This window comes from Marmota monax, unplaced genomic scaffold (genome assembly GCF_021218885.2).
Source record: "Marmota monax isolate L192 unplaced genomic scaffold, Marmota_monax_Labrador192_F-V1.1 WCK01_AAM20220418_F8-fsc00038, whole genome shotgun sequence".
NCBI lineage: Eukaryota > Metazoa > Chordata > Mammalia > Rodentia > Sciuridae > Marmota > Marmota monax.
This window is the reverse complement of record NW_026692498.1, coordinates 10,843,759-10,857,719: the sequence shown is the minus strand read 5'-3', so window position 1 is coordinate 10,857,719 and position 13,961 is coordinate 10,843,759. Positions and strand designations below refer to the sequence as shown.

The 13,961-nt window shown below is 63.5% G+C and overlaps 1 protein-coding gene across 7 annotated transcripts in view; it reads left to right on the top strand.

Moving 5' to 3' along the window:
- Window positions 1-333: 333 nt before the first annotated feature.
- The window catches only part of Myrf (myelin regulatory factor), a 30,851-nt gene continuing 17,223 nt past the window's right edge, over window positions 334-13,961 (top strand). For 6 of the 7 annotated variants that reach the window (XM_046445568.1, XM_046445567.1, XM_046445563.1 and 3 more), the window contains exons 1-4: window positions 334-446; window positions 10,831-10,918; window positions 11,105-11,368; window positions 13,712-13,773. In XM_046445568.1, coding sequence (XP_046301524.1) covers window positions 401-446; window positions 10,831-10,918; window positions 11,105-11,368; window positions 13,712-13,773 — 460 coding nt within the window. In that variant the 5' untranslated portion in view covers window positions 334-400. The remainder of the gene's footprint in view (window positions 447-10,830; window positions 10,919-11,104; window positions 11,369-13,711; window positions 13,774-13,961) is intronic. The other variant, XM_058579574.1, reaches the window with a different exon arrangement.

Below are 13,961 nucleotides of genomic sequence, written 5' to 3'. Positions count from 1 at the left end.
TTTCCTGACCAAAGAAAAGGTGAGATGTCACTGACCACTGCCACCCTGGCCAACCCGTACGCCTTTCACGTCCCGCATAGGGCCAGACCTCCCGAGCCCCAGACCTGGGGCAGGACCCCGCACCCAGCGCCGCCTGCAGGAGACGCCGCGTCCTGCGGCGCGGGCCAGACCGGGCCTGGCCGGCAGGGGGCGCTGTGCGCGGCGGGCGGGGCGCGGGGTGCAGGGGGCGGGCGGGCGGGGGCCGGGCCGGGGCCGCGCGGGGGGCGAGTGTGCGGCTGGCCGGGCGGGACCGCAGCCGGAGCCCAGCCGGGACTGTCGCGCGGGCCCCGCCGGCGATGCCGCGCCCCGGGGCCGGGCTGTAGCGGGGCCGCGGCCGGAGCGCGCGCCGGGCAGGCCGGACATGGAGGTGGTGGACGAGACCGAGGCGCTGCAGCGCTTCTTCGAAGGTGAGAGACCGCGGGCTTGTGGGGCGGCGACTCTCCTGCGCTGGGATCCCCCAGCCGCTCTCCCGGGGGACGGGGACCGCCCTAGGCTCCCGCCACGCGGGGACCCCCAGAACACCTCCTCAGTGCAGGGATCCTCCTCCTGGTTGGCACCAGCCTGCCGTGCGCGTGGCCCCAGGACTGAGTCTCCCGGAGGTTACTACCCACCTCCACTGGACTGGGCTCCCCTGCCAGCCCGGCAACAGGACAGAGCTGTGTCCTCTTTCAGACTCAGGACTTGCAGTCCCCCTAACTGGTGGCACTCCCTCCCCAGCACACTTCCCGAGTCCGGGGACCCTCTGCTGTGCTTCCTTGGAACCCCATCCAGACCAGACCCAGCACACTTTCTAGGACCTTCTGTACCTATTAAGGCTGGCAAGCTAGTGCCCAGCCTGTTGCCCAGAGACCAAGACCCCCTTGTGTGCCTTTCAGGTTGGCCCCTCCCCTCAGTCTGACTCGCAGGAGCTTGGACTTCCTGGCTGTGTTCCCCTGGGAATAGAACCCCCTCGGGGACTGACCTCCTTGGAGACTTATCACCTGCCTTGGGTAGTGTTGCTTTCTCCTCCAAAGCTGAAATCACCTTTGAAGCAGCTGCCTTTCCACCACCTGGGGTTGGGACCCCACTCTAGCATGCTCTCCTAGGGCTGGAACCTTCTCGAAACTGGCATCCCTGCCACCAGCCATCTCCGCTCTGGGGGACCCTTCCAGTCCCACAGAGGGCATCTCACCAGCCCCATGAGCCTCCCTGGGACCGTACACCCATTCCTGTCCGTGGAGCTGTGCTTCCTCCTCCCACAGGAGTGAGCTCACCTCCTCACCTTGACCCTGAAAGTACCCTCCTCAGGGTGGGATCTGTATAGACCCCACCATATTTTCTTCCCCCCACCCCCACGTTGGTTTTAGAAGTCCGCCTCTATGTTTAACCTCCTCCCTGAACAACTCCTGCCCCTCCTCCAGGGCTGCCCCTCCTGGATGAGTTCAGGAGGGAAGGGCCGCGTGGGAGGGGGAGGGGAGGGGGAGGTGCGGGCTGACATCCCCCAGCCGATCCTGCCTCTCACACCCATCTTGGAACATGTAGCCAGATGGCCCCTTTTGTGTCCCTCTCAACCATCTTGGGGAGCCTACCTGCTCACCCGGAGCCCCCAAACCCACATCCTGCTCTTGAGTACATTCAGAACCTTCCGTTAAGCTGAGGCTGCCTCTGGCCATGCTGTGACGGGGACTGTGGGGCCACTGCATGGGAATCGAGGCCCAGGTTTCAAGGCCAGTTCCCAGTTCCCTTGGGAATCCCCTGGGCCGGGGAGGAAGGCCTTTTTTGCCTCAGTTTCTCTCTGTGTGACCTGGGGGTGGGGACTTTTTTCAACTCCTGCTAGCTGAGTAGCGCAGACAAGGGCATCCGCAGGCCTCTGGCTGCCCCACTCTAGGATGCCGGACACCCTGGCAGACCCAAGTCCCCAGTGGCCAGGCTTGACTAGGTTATGTGGTTGACCCGGTACCGCTGGGCCATTTGAGGGTTCTAGGCAGCCCTCATCACCCCCAGGGCCTCCCCTTCTCCCAGGACACTGTTCCTCCTTCAGGAGCTCTCCAGAGGTCTCTCGGGACTTGAGGTTCCCAGGACAGAGGGAAGGAGACCCTGGTCTTTGCCTGGGGGTACTGCTCAGGTGGCCTTGTGCCTCCTAAGTACTCAGATGACCCACGAACCCTGCCCACTTCATTCCCAGAGAGAGCCCTGGGCCTCCTCCCCCAGGACCTGGGCCTGGCAGAGGGGTGGACCTGCTGGCATGGGCTCCCGGCTCCTTCGCCAAACCTTTTCTCCTGGCCACGGGTGGGGGTGGGGAGGGGGGGCTGACGCCACAGCTCAGCCATGCGGCTGCCTGGCAGGGAGGCCGAGCTGCTCCCTCCAGAGAGATAAGAGGAGACTCAAGAATGTCTGTGGGGAGCAGGGCGGGTGTGGGGCCGCCCTCCCAGGAGGGCTGGGCTGTGGAAGTCTCCAGAGCTGGGATGGGGCGGGGGTGGGCTGTGAGGGTCGGCCTCTGGGGCTACTTGGGAGGGGAAGGCCTGGGGAATGGGGGGAATGACAGGGGGATGCTGTGGGGGCTGAGGGAGCCTGGGAGCCCAGGGCCCCGTGTGCTCTCGGGTGTGTGAGTCAAGGTGATGGAGGGGGAAGCGTTGGTGCGTGTGGACGGGTCTCCCCTGGGCTCGTGGGAGTCATGTGTGCTCCCACCCTCAGGGGTGGCAGCACCCCGGCCCCTGGTGCCTGGGACATGAGTGGGTCATGGCGCTCCCTTAGCACACAGGCGTGTGTCCCGGGTCCTGCCTGTGTGCGTGGTGGGGCTGGGGGCTAAGGCGCTTTGGGCCTCGGGTGGGAAGCCGGGACAGGGCGGCCCCCTCGAGGCTGGTACAGCCGGGGCCCCCGTGTGACCGCCTGGCTAATCCCCTAGAGAGAGGTAACAGCAGCCCAGATCAGCGGGCACAGGGCCTGTAGAGAGGGGACCTGACAGGCAGGATGCACTGGCTCCCAGCAGGTAACTGGGTGGAGGTGGCGGGTGTGCTTCTCATCTCCGGCCGATTGGGGCCTTAGGCTCCCAAAGCCAAGGCAGGGACAGGACAGGCGACTGCAGGATCTGGCCAGGACCTTAAGAGCTTCTGGTGCAGGTTGGGCCACTCAGAGCTGTCTGATCCTGTCAGGGGCCTTGCTCTTCCTGGGACCCTTTTTCTCACCTGCAAGACAGGGGCGGGTGGTGGAGAAGGTTTCCATGGTGCCTTCTGCTCTGAGGCCCTGAAGTCCTGGGAGGGAGGATGTTGTAGAGTATGAATGGCTGAGCGCAGAGCGGGTGGGTGCTGGCTTCCTATTCCAGGAGATATAAGGCTCCAGAGCAGCCAGGGCCCCCAAGAAAGCAGGTCGGTGTGGAGGATCCTGGAGATGAGGAACTGGGGCCCGCAGGTGCAGGCAAGGCCCCCACCCAGCCTCCAGAGACCCACCGAGGCCGGCAGGGGACCTGGATCTCCCTTCTGAACCCGATGTAGCGTGGACAGGTTTACTTCTTCTCTGGCCCCATGTCCCTTGTGAGAGTAGGTAGGCCAGTGGGACCCGAGCAGGTTCTTCAAATGTGATTATTTTTAGCCATCAAAGACAAACTCATGGCCTCCAGATAGGACATGCAAAGTGGACCAAGGGGGACTGGGCTCTCCCAGGACTCTGGTTTGAGGGACACCCTTCCTACGGAGGGAAGGCAGAAGGGGATGGAATGGGCCCCCTTTCCCCGGGGCCAAGACTATGGCTCCAAGAGGAGGGAGGTAGCCAGAGTTAGCCAGGGCCGCCCCCAGTTCTCTCCTCCACCCCCAGGGCCTTGAGTGGTGGGCTACCTGTCAGGGAGAGGAGCTCTGCCTGCTCTCTAGAGAGTAGGAGCCTCTGGTGGAGATTTGGGGGAGAGGACCCGGATCTGCCTGGGATCTGGATTGAGCTGGGAAGTGTGACCGGTGGGCTGTCTGCCTGCAGAGCACCCAGGGACTAGTGGATGGGGGAGGCAGCCAAATGTCCTGACCCCTGACACCTGGGAAAGGAAATGAGGTGTCTCCTAGGCCCATCCCCCAGGACTCCTGTCCTCGCCCCAATCCACAAGTGGATTGCCAGACCCACCCCTCAGGTCCTGGGGCCAGGCAGAGGGGAAGTGATCCTGGGGGGGTCTGACTCATCCCCACGTCCCCACCTCCAGTACAGAGCCACATGGCAGAGCTGGTGACAGGGAGTGTTCCTGGTCAACGGAGGCTGCAACTGATAGGTGAACAGAAGCCTTGGGGGTGGGGTGGGGGTGCATCCTGGGCAGGACTCTGGGAGGGCTTGGGGTCAGCCCAGGGGTGAGGAGCAGGCCACAGCAATCCCTGCACTTGGGGTCTCTCCCAAATCTGGGGGACTAGACAGAGTGTTTCTTAGGGTCTTAGATGTTTGGGGACAGATAGGTCACTGGGCAGAATGGCCTCCTCCCTGGGAACCTGACCCCCTTCCCAACTGCCAAGAGGTCTCAGCACTGGGGGACCCTGGCAGCAGAGGCTGCTGGGTAACAGCCCAGTAGGGCTGCTGATTGGCTGCTGCCCATGGACTTTGCCCTCCCCGATAAGGACCAGAGCAGAAATCATTAACCGAATCATTAACTGGGGGTGGCCCCGCCCTGCGCAGGCAGCCTGCCCCCTGATTTCCACCTTTTTCCTTCTCTGGCCTCGGGGTTTCCCTCCGACCCGGGGAGCTGGGGAATGGTGGGCCTCCTCTGACATCGGGGCAGTGGCCCGTGGCTGGGGGCAGAGGAGGGATGATGTAACGGGCTGTGTGGGAGCTGGGTGGGCAGCTGCCTGCAGAGTCCCCCATGGGTGTGTCCCTGCCCCTCCTTGTTCTCACTTCTCATCTGTAAACGGGGAGTAGAGTTGTAGTGCGGGTTAGCACCTCCTCCCAGGGCCTCTGTGAGGACTGGTAGGACAGCACCTGGGAAGGGCTGGGTTAGGGCCTGGCCTGGGTCCTGTGCCCTAAATGTCAGCCTCCGCCCACTGCGTGTCCCACAGGCTGGCACAGGCTCACCTGCAGGCCCCGGGCAGGTGTGACGGGCCCCACCTGGAGGATTACTGGCCCACAGGGTGGGTTGATGCTCCCAAGCTCAGGCAGGGGCCCTGCAGCTGATGCTGTATGCTTTGGGATAGCCTCTCACCCTCTTTGGGTCCTTATTTCAGGGGTGAGGGGAACTGTGAGCCCTTGAGTGTGGCTTGTGTGCAGAGGCCTCAGCACGACAGGTCTGGCCTGGCCTGGTCCTGGTGCTGGGTCCTGGTCCCCAGCAACATCGTTTCGGCCTGTTCCATCCTCCCCCTGGGAGATGCAAGACTTGTTCCCAGGGGACAGGGAGGGACCCAGTCTGGCGAAGGCCTGGAGCGCGCGGCCGGGTGCTCTGCACTGTGGTCTTCCTGGGGTCCTGCCTGGAAGGTAGCCGGGGGAGACGCTGGGGAGAGGACGGTGCTGTGTCGAGCTCCTCGGGGTGGCCACAGCAGAGGTGGGACGGGATCCTGGTCACAGCTGGGTGCTAGCCTGGGATGGACGGGAAAGGGCCTCCCCTCAGTGCACACTGGGGGTCCTGACCCACTGCTGAAGGCCGGGCTCCGTGATGTCCATCCAGCCCTTAGCCCCTCCCTCTTCTGGTCAAGGTTGTCCGTGTGAGCAGACCCCAAAAGTGCCCAGGCCTGGAGGGGGAAGGGGAGGAAGAGCAAAGAGCCCGAGGAGGGTCAGTTTGGTCCAGAGCCCTCTGCGGCCTCCATGATAGACATCCTGTCCTTGTCCTGGGCTGTTTGTCCTTCCTCTGCCAGCAGCTTGGGTCTGTGGCTAGCTTTCCTGGTAGCTTGGAAGCGGGGGTGGGGGGTGCTGCCCTTCCTGGGCTGACTCAGTTGGGTCTGGCTCCGGTGGGGAGGGGGATTGAGGGAAGGAGAGGGCGGGGAAGGTGGGTTGGGACCCAAGTGTATGAAGCTGTGCCCTGAGAGGGGCGATGGCCTCGGCCTGCCTTGGTCCTGTGCCTGGGTCCTGGTGCACATGCCGTGAGTGTGCACAGGCATGCTCTGGCCTCAGGGCCTCTGTCCCCACGGCCTGGATTCTAAAATGCAGTGGATTTCACTGACCTACCTTGTCACCTGACTCTGTCCCTTGCAGTGTCAGCTCCTTGCAGGGGTCTTGCCTCTTGTTGGCCACTGTGTTCCCAGAGCCTAGCACTGTGCCTGACACGTGGTGAGCGCTTACCTGAATGAGCCAAGTGTGTGTCAGTGTGTGCTGGGCAGGGGCAGGGGCAGGCTGGGGAGGATCATGCACATCGGTGGACACCTGACCCTGGGGCGTGCCCATGTGTACGTGTATGCATGTTGGAGTGTGCCGTATGTGGGGAACGCTGCTGTGTTCATACAGACGGGCGCGGGAACTCGGCTGCACGGTCGCTGCACAGCCTGTGTGGCCTGCCTGCCCTCGTTCCTGTAGGACAGGGTCAGAGGCACTGGGTGGAGACTAGCTTTTCCCTGTGGAGTGAAGTCTGCGGGCCCCAGAGAGAAACAGTGTCCCGGGACCCAGTGTGGGCTGGCCCAGGACTCTTGACCTGACTTGGGGGCATCTTAGGGCTGCGGCCAAGGCCAAGAGGCTGGACTGTGCCACCCACATACAAGGATAGCAGCACCTTACTGTTCATGCCTCAGAGGACTTAGGATGAGGTGTGGGGCCCCCTGGAGTCTCTAGAGGTCCCTGGAGCAGATGGGTGGGAAGGTGGAGGGGAAGGGGTGGAGTGGAGAGGTGTGAGGGCGGGAAGGGGGGTGGGAGAGACAGAGATGGGAACAGATAGTGGAATGGCCTCCTGGGGCTCACCTGGCTTAAGGCTCCCACCACCCTGGGATGCAGGGGTTCATGCTCTCCTTGAGAGAGAAGCAAGCCAGGACTCAGAGAGGTCAGGGTACTTGCTGAGGGCCACACAGCAAGGAAGTGAGGGTTCACATTGGAAGCCAGGCCTCTTGGACCCACAGGCCCTCATGATGCCCTGAAGGTGCTCAGGTGGGTAGTTTCTCTGTTTCCTAGAGGTAGGACACCCCTCAGATTCAGATGCCTGGGGTGGACACTCAGGGGACAGGCTTGGGTCCTGGTGCCTTGTCCACCCCAAGTTCAGAGCAACCAGGTCTGACCAGCATCCTCAGACCCTGGCCCACCCTGCCCACAGCCACGTGGCCGATGGGATTTCCGCCATGTTTGGGGCATGAATTGACAAGTGCCCCATTGACGGGCAAGGGAGGGGGTGGGCAGGGCACAAGCCTCCCACTGTGCCGGGTCCCCACCCTCCCCCGTCCCATGGGACAATGGCCCAGACTCAGCCAGCAGCCACAGCTGGTGGGGGGGGGCATGAGCACGAGGAGGGGTGTGAGGGAGGGGCCCAGGGTGGAGAGACCACCTGGGTCCCTGCCTGCTCCGTCCTGCACCTGGCTGGGTCCCCTCAGTTCCTCTCCTGCCCAGCTGGGTGGTCTTGAAGCGAGGTGGAGAGAGGAGGGGAGAGGGCCACTTTCCCACCGTCTGGCCCACCCAGGAAAGACCAGTGTCTGGCTCCTGTTCAAAGCAGGTAACGAAGGGCCTCAGGGAGGAGAAGCAGCTGGGCACTGGGCCCGCAGGACGGGGCGGCCCCGGGGAGCCTGTGCTCTGGACCAGAAGCACAGGATGGCCTAGGTCCCCACGCCAGCAGGCCTGGTCCCAGACCCTGGCTCGCCACTCCACGATTCCTCCCTTGGACTTTTCCTGCGTGCCTCCTGTGTGCTGGGATACTGGAATCCCAGAAGGGTATCCCTGGAAACCCCCAGCCTCAGTTTCCTCATCCGTAAACAGAGAGAAAGGAAAGCACCTGCCCTTGGCGGGTGTCAGAGAGCCGAGTGGGCGCCTAGCGAAGGGTGTGGTGTGGGGCTCCACCCTGGGGTCTGTGCTGATGGGACGGTCCAGTGGGCCGGGGGGACAGTCTTGGGATGGTTTCAGCGGAAGCCTGAAGAGTGAAGAGGAGCCACTTTCTCTGGCCGGGGGAGCAGCTGTGCGGAGGGCCTGATGTGGGGGTGGGACGGGGGTGTGTCGGGATGGGAAGGAAGAGGGAATTACGGGGGGAGGGCGCTCTGGGGCAGGAGGAGGCTGGGGCGGGCAGGTGAGGGGCCAAAGTGCCCAGCCTTGGACACCTGGAGGGCCCGGGGCCTACTTATCCAATATCCGAAGGGGAGCAGGACAGGGAAGCGGTTTGTGACCTCATGGTGGCACTTTTCCGTTGTGGGGCCTTGTGCAGCCTCTGGCAGCTCCCGTCCAGGGAGCCTCCTTCCAGGGAGGCCTTGAGGACCAAGGTACCCATGTTGGGGTCCAGTGACGGTCTGGGGCTCTTTAGGCAGCAGTGGGGAGGGGCACCCTCTACCTGCGCCTGGGGTTCTGCTCCAGCCTCTGGGTTCCAGGGTCCAGCAAGTGCCCATGTTGGTACTGATCTCCAGTGTGGCTCATGGGACATGCTGGGGCCTCTGTCTGGTGGCTGGTCTCTTTGTCTGGACAGTGTGGGGAGAAGACCAGGCCGTCCTCGAGGGCCTCCAGGGAGAGGGCGGGGGTCGGCCTTCCTCGGGAGGCCCTCCAGCTCCCCAGCCGTCCAACTCCCCCCCGCCCCGGGCCCACCCCCAACCTGCCCGTTGCTCCCTCCTCCCCCTCGGTCCGCCCGGCCCCTGGCACGGGAGGGTCCCTCCTCCCCCCAGCCACATCTGGTTCTTGTTAGGGTCTCCCAGGATGCCTCTGCCCGAGGCCCCCCACCCCACCCGGGGAGGTGGGCAGGAGGATTAGGGGCGATTAGGAGTGCTCCTGGCGGGAGGAAGCAGGAGGAGGGCTGGGCTTGTTATAAATAGCAGCACCATGACCGCGGCAGCCCATCATTCACGCGGATTCCAAGTTCAGCCTCCCAAACCTGTGCTTCAGCTGTCAGGACGGGGGCCACGCTCCAGAACCTTCCTTCTTCCCCATTCCCTGGGCTTGACCCACCCTCCAGAACCTTCCAGCCCGTCCTGCAGTGACACCACCAAGATCCAGGGGTGACTGGGAGGGAAAATGCACGAAGCACTTAGAACTGTGCAGGGCTTCAGCCAGCCTGAGCGCTTTCCGCTACTGTCACCATCGTTGTCCTCGTCACAATCATGAATCCCAAAATAGTGGTAGGCACTCAGTAGGAGCTACCATCTTCATTGTCACCACTATGGTGGGATTGAGTGGCGCGGCACAGGCAGAACGCTTGCACATGATGAATTCCTATGCCTGGCACACAGTAGGTGCTTAAAATTGGCAAGTGTGGTTACCAGGGAGGGGCGGGAGGGGCGGGAAGGCAGCATGCAGATAGTCCTTCCTAGCTCAACAAGTTTCTCTGTGGTCAGCCATTGGCCGCGCGTGGTGGGTGTCTCCGTTGCCAGCTGGGTGAGCAGGGTGGGGGTCAGCAGGAGGGCCCTGGCCTGTGCAGGCAGCGCGTGACTCCTAGGAGGGCTTAGCTCATTAATCACCTAAGCGGGGCTCAGCATTCTTGAAATGCCGCTGGGGCCAGGGAGGGGCCTGGGCTGGGGGCTCAGGGACCCCAGGGATCGGATCGGGGCTGGGAAGGGAAGGGAAGGTGTTCGCTGAGCCCTCACCGAGCGCCGGGCACCTCGAAGACCTGTCTCCACAGACTCACAGCTACCCTAAGAAGCGTTCCCTATTCTTGTCCCATTTTACTAATGAGGAGACTGAGGCTCAGAGAAGGCATGGCCTACCCAAGGTCACACAGCATGGAGTGGCTTAGCTGGGTTCTGTTCCTGTGCTGTCTGAGTTCTGTTCCCAGGGCTCATCAGAGAGGGGGGCCTGAAGTGCAGACCCCAGACTTGGGGCTCCAGGGGCCTGTGGAAGGAGCCTTCCTGCCTCAGTGGGACTGGCCAGCCCAGGTCAGCAGGGTGGGTGGAGCAGCCCTCCATTATCGGGGTTGACGCATCTCCTACGTCAGCCCCCTTATCACCCCGCCCTCTGGCTCCCCCCGCAAGGTGACCCTGGGAGAGGAAAGGCCAGCGCCAACCCCCTCTCCCCCCCTCATGATGCCCAGGAGCCTGGACTGCCTTTTCTCTGAGTCCCTCCCCTTCATGGGGCCGGGGCCAGCAGGGAGGGCCCAGAAAGGGCCACAGTGGAGAGCAGAACCCTGAGCTCCGTGGAACCCCGCTGTGGGACAGGGCAAGCCCTCCTCCCTGTGGGCCTCTGCCTCTCAGACCAAGGGGTCAGAGGAGCCCTGTGACTGCAGTGGAGCCAGCTGCAGGTGGCTCCCCACTCCCGGGCCCCCCAGGAGGTGTGGTCCTGCTCACGTGCCCGCAGCTGGGCTGTCTGGATCCTGGAGGACAGGGCAGGACAACCCGTGCTGCATCTGAGCCATGGAGGGTAGTGGGCCTCAGCTCCCCAAAGCACCTCGTTTGCTCTCACAGTCCCACAGACACGGGGACAGGCACCCCATGCTACAGAGGAGAGGGAAATTTGTGGCTCATGTCACCAATCCAGAAAGGAGCGCGGGGGTGCAAGGGTGTCCCCCTCGTCCCCAGATCTACACTCTGGGCCTCTCACCTCCCTGGAGGTTGGAGGTGGCCTTGTGGGCCGGGGGGGGGGGGAATCATCAGTCCCTCCTGAAGGGTGTCAGGGTGGCCAGTGAAGGACCCCCGCCTGGACACACAGAGGGGAAGAGCTTGGGGCCTAGGTCTGCAAGGCTGGGCCTGGGGGGGGACGGAGCCCCGAGGCGTAGGGTCGCCAGGGCTGTGGCCCTCTAGCCCAGCTCCCCACTCCCTGCAGGCCACGACATCAATGGCGCCCTGGAGCCCTCCAACATCGACACCAGCATCCTGGAGGAGTACATCGGCAAGGAGGACGCCTCGGACCTGTGAGTCCCCGGCCCCTTGGCCAGCCGCTGCTCACCCTCTGCGCAGACCCCGCAGTCCCACCTCGGAAAGCTGCTCCTCCCCCTCTCCCACATGGCGCCCTCTGCCATCCGCACAGTTCCCTCGGGAGGGGCGGCCGCTTCCCAGGCCCGGCCCACGGCTGGGCTGACCTCGTCCCTTCTCCGCAGCTGCTTCCCTGACATCTCCGCTCCAGCCAGCGCGGCCTCCTTCCCCCACGGGCAGCCTGCAGCCCCGGGCTCCAGTGGGGTCCACCACCTGAGCTCCCCTGGGGGTGGACCCTCCCCGGTGCGCCACGGTCCCCTCCCGCCCCCGAGCTACAGTGCCCCACTCAACTGCAACAACAACAACGGCATGGGCGCCGCCCCGAAGCCCTTCCTGGGGGGCTCGGGGCCCCCCATCAAGGCAGAGCCCAAGGCTCCCTATGCCCCAGGGTGAGTGAGGGCGGGGAGCGGATGGAGTGGGAAACCTGCGCCTGGTGGCCTCAGGCCTGAAGGTGCTGGCAGCAGACAGGGCCCAGGCCATGGGTTGCCCCGCGGTGGACCAGTGGGCAGCCGGCGGGGTCTGAGCCAGGCTGTGAGGAGGGCTGATGAGGTGCTAGAAACGTCTCTGAGCACCGTGGACAGGCGCGGGCGGGGCTGGAGGCCTCCTCTGTTTCCATCCCTGGGAACCCCAGCACACACAGGCACAAACCCAGGTACCCAAACACCTCCACAGCCCCGTCCAGGCCCAGGTGCGTGCACTTGACATTTTCTGTGGCCCTGGGAATTGCCTGGGGCTCATGTGTGGTCCCCGGAGCCACATCTCATCCCAACACAGCCTCACTCTCCCGGGCCCAACCTGGCTCCCCGCATCTCTCTGAGGAGTCCACACCAGTGGACTGACCCTGGCTGAGCCTTGGCCTGGCTTCAACCAAGGATCCAGGTGGCCACCAGCCTAGCCAGACTCCAGGGCGACCCCTGACCCCACGGGCTCGTGGGGAGAGGCAGAGAACATGGGTGTGCCGTGCTCTGCAGACGAGCTGGGAGAAGTTCGGATTCCCCAGCCTGGGCATGGGCAGGGACCCTGTGTCTGGGTGGGAGAGGGCTGGAGTGCGGGGCAGGAACCACACTGTGCCCAGGTAGCCTGGCTGTGGCTCCTGTGCCGGCCTCCTGCCCTGGTGATCTACAGCCTCCTTCTCTGTTAAGGGAGCCCCAGAGGCTTCCTCCTGAGGGCCAGGTGGGAGTAAGCAGAGGGGTGTGCAGGGGGGATAGTAGCCCTGGGACGCTATTGGCAGGGTTTCCCAAGTCCCGGGCTGATAGTGGCCAGGCTGGGGTGCCAGGGCTGAACCTTTGCAGCAGATGGCAGGCTGGCGGTTTGAGGCCATGCCACTGTTCCTGAGACACAGAGGCCTGAAGGCAGAGAGGAGAAAACCAAGATTCAGCTAGTGCCCGCTGACTGCCCCCCAGTGTCTGTGTGTGGGGACCCTGCTCTGGGGGGACCCTGATGCCGGCCTTAGGAGCTCCTCCTAGAGGATTCTGATGGCTCTGAAAGGAAAGAGGGCTTGTCCAGAGCCACACAGGGACCCAGGCCTAGGTGGGTTTGCTGCTGAGACGGGGAGAGAGGTATTAATACCTCACAGAGCTGAAGGTGTGGCTCAGTGGTAGGGCACTCTCCCTGCATGGGCAGGCTCTAGGTTCCGACACCAGTGACCAGTGCTGGGAAGAAATCAATCAACCAACCAATCAATCAATCACCAAATACAGGCATAAGGAGAAGCGAGATAAATTTAAGAAGAAAGAATGAAAAGTGCAGTGGACCCAGGACGTTTGGTGGCAGAGACTGGATGGTGGGAAAGACCCTAACTCAAGGCCCTTGTCAGGAAGTGCAGAGAGAGGTGGCAGGTGGACTTGGAGCTGGACAAACCAGGATCCGCCCACGGGCCCCGAGGCTGTGGGGAGAGTATGGTGCCAGTCCCCACCTGCTTTTTGGTGTCACCTCACACAGCCTTGTTTTAGGGTCTGCATTCTTGGGTTGTTTTCATAGATCTGTAAACAAGGACCAAAGGGACAGGTGGCTTGTCCAGGGATGCCCTGGGACTCCAGGGTGAGCGCAGGCTGTGTCCATGATGGCTCCGAGTCCCTTCTGGCAGTTCCCTGGGTACCATGGAGGGGAGTCTCTGGGTAAGGGGACCAGGGATGGCCAAATAGCCTCCTTGCTCGGAGGCCACAGCCCCTCCTCTTGCTGGGCAAGCACAGGGCTCACACAGGACGTGTTGACCTCTGGGGCTTGAGTTTGTTCTTTTTGCTGAACCACTGATAAAATAAAACTTGCAAGGAAACAAAAAGCCAGGCCCAACAGAACTGGCTCCCTGCCCAGCCCACACCTGCCTGGCAGGGCAGCCCCCAGTGACCCGCTGAACTACTGAGGCCCGGCACCCAGGCCCAGTGCCTCTGGGAAGCTGAACAGCTCTGGTGGGTACAGGGAGAGGGGAGCAGGCCTAGGCCCCTAGGGAGGGGGTCCTTGAGTCCCTGTGTCATCATCAGGGACCTGGTTACCAGTCCACAGGGGCCATTAGGTCTGAGGGGATCCTAGATCCTAGGCAAGACCCCAAGGCCCCCACCCACAATTCATCACCTGACCCTGCCAGGCACACCAAGGTAGGTGGCACAGAGAAAGCGTAGGGTGACTCCAGCCTCTGGGGGGTGTCTGTGGACCCCAACTCACAGAGGGGCTGCCCGGCCTGAGGGCTGGGGACCCGGCCGCTGGCCCAACAGCCCCTCCTCCGGTCCTTGCAGCACCCTGCCGGACTCGCCCCCAGACTCGGGCTCCGAGGCCTACTCCCCGCAGCAGGTGAACGGTGAGTCGCGGGCACCGCCTCCCCGCTGGTGTGCACCAGTGGTTGGGGCTGGTTGGGGCAGCCTTATCGGGAGGAGAGGGAGGGAGCCAGGGAGGGAGGGGGCCAGCGGCTGCCCAACGGGCCGAGATTATCGCTGGTCAAATACTGCCCGGCGCTGGCTATTGTTCCCCACGGGCGGGTGGGGAGCC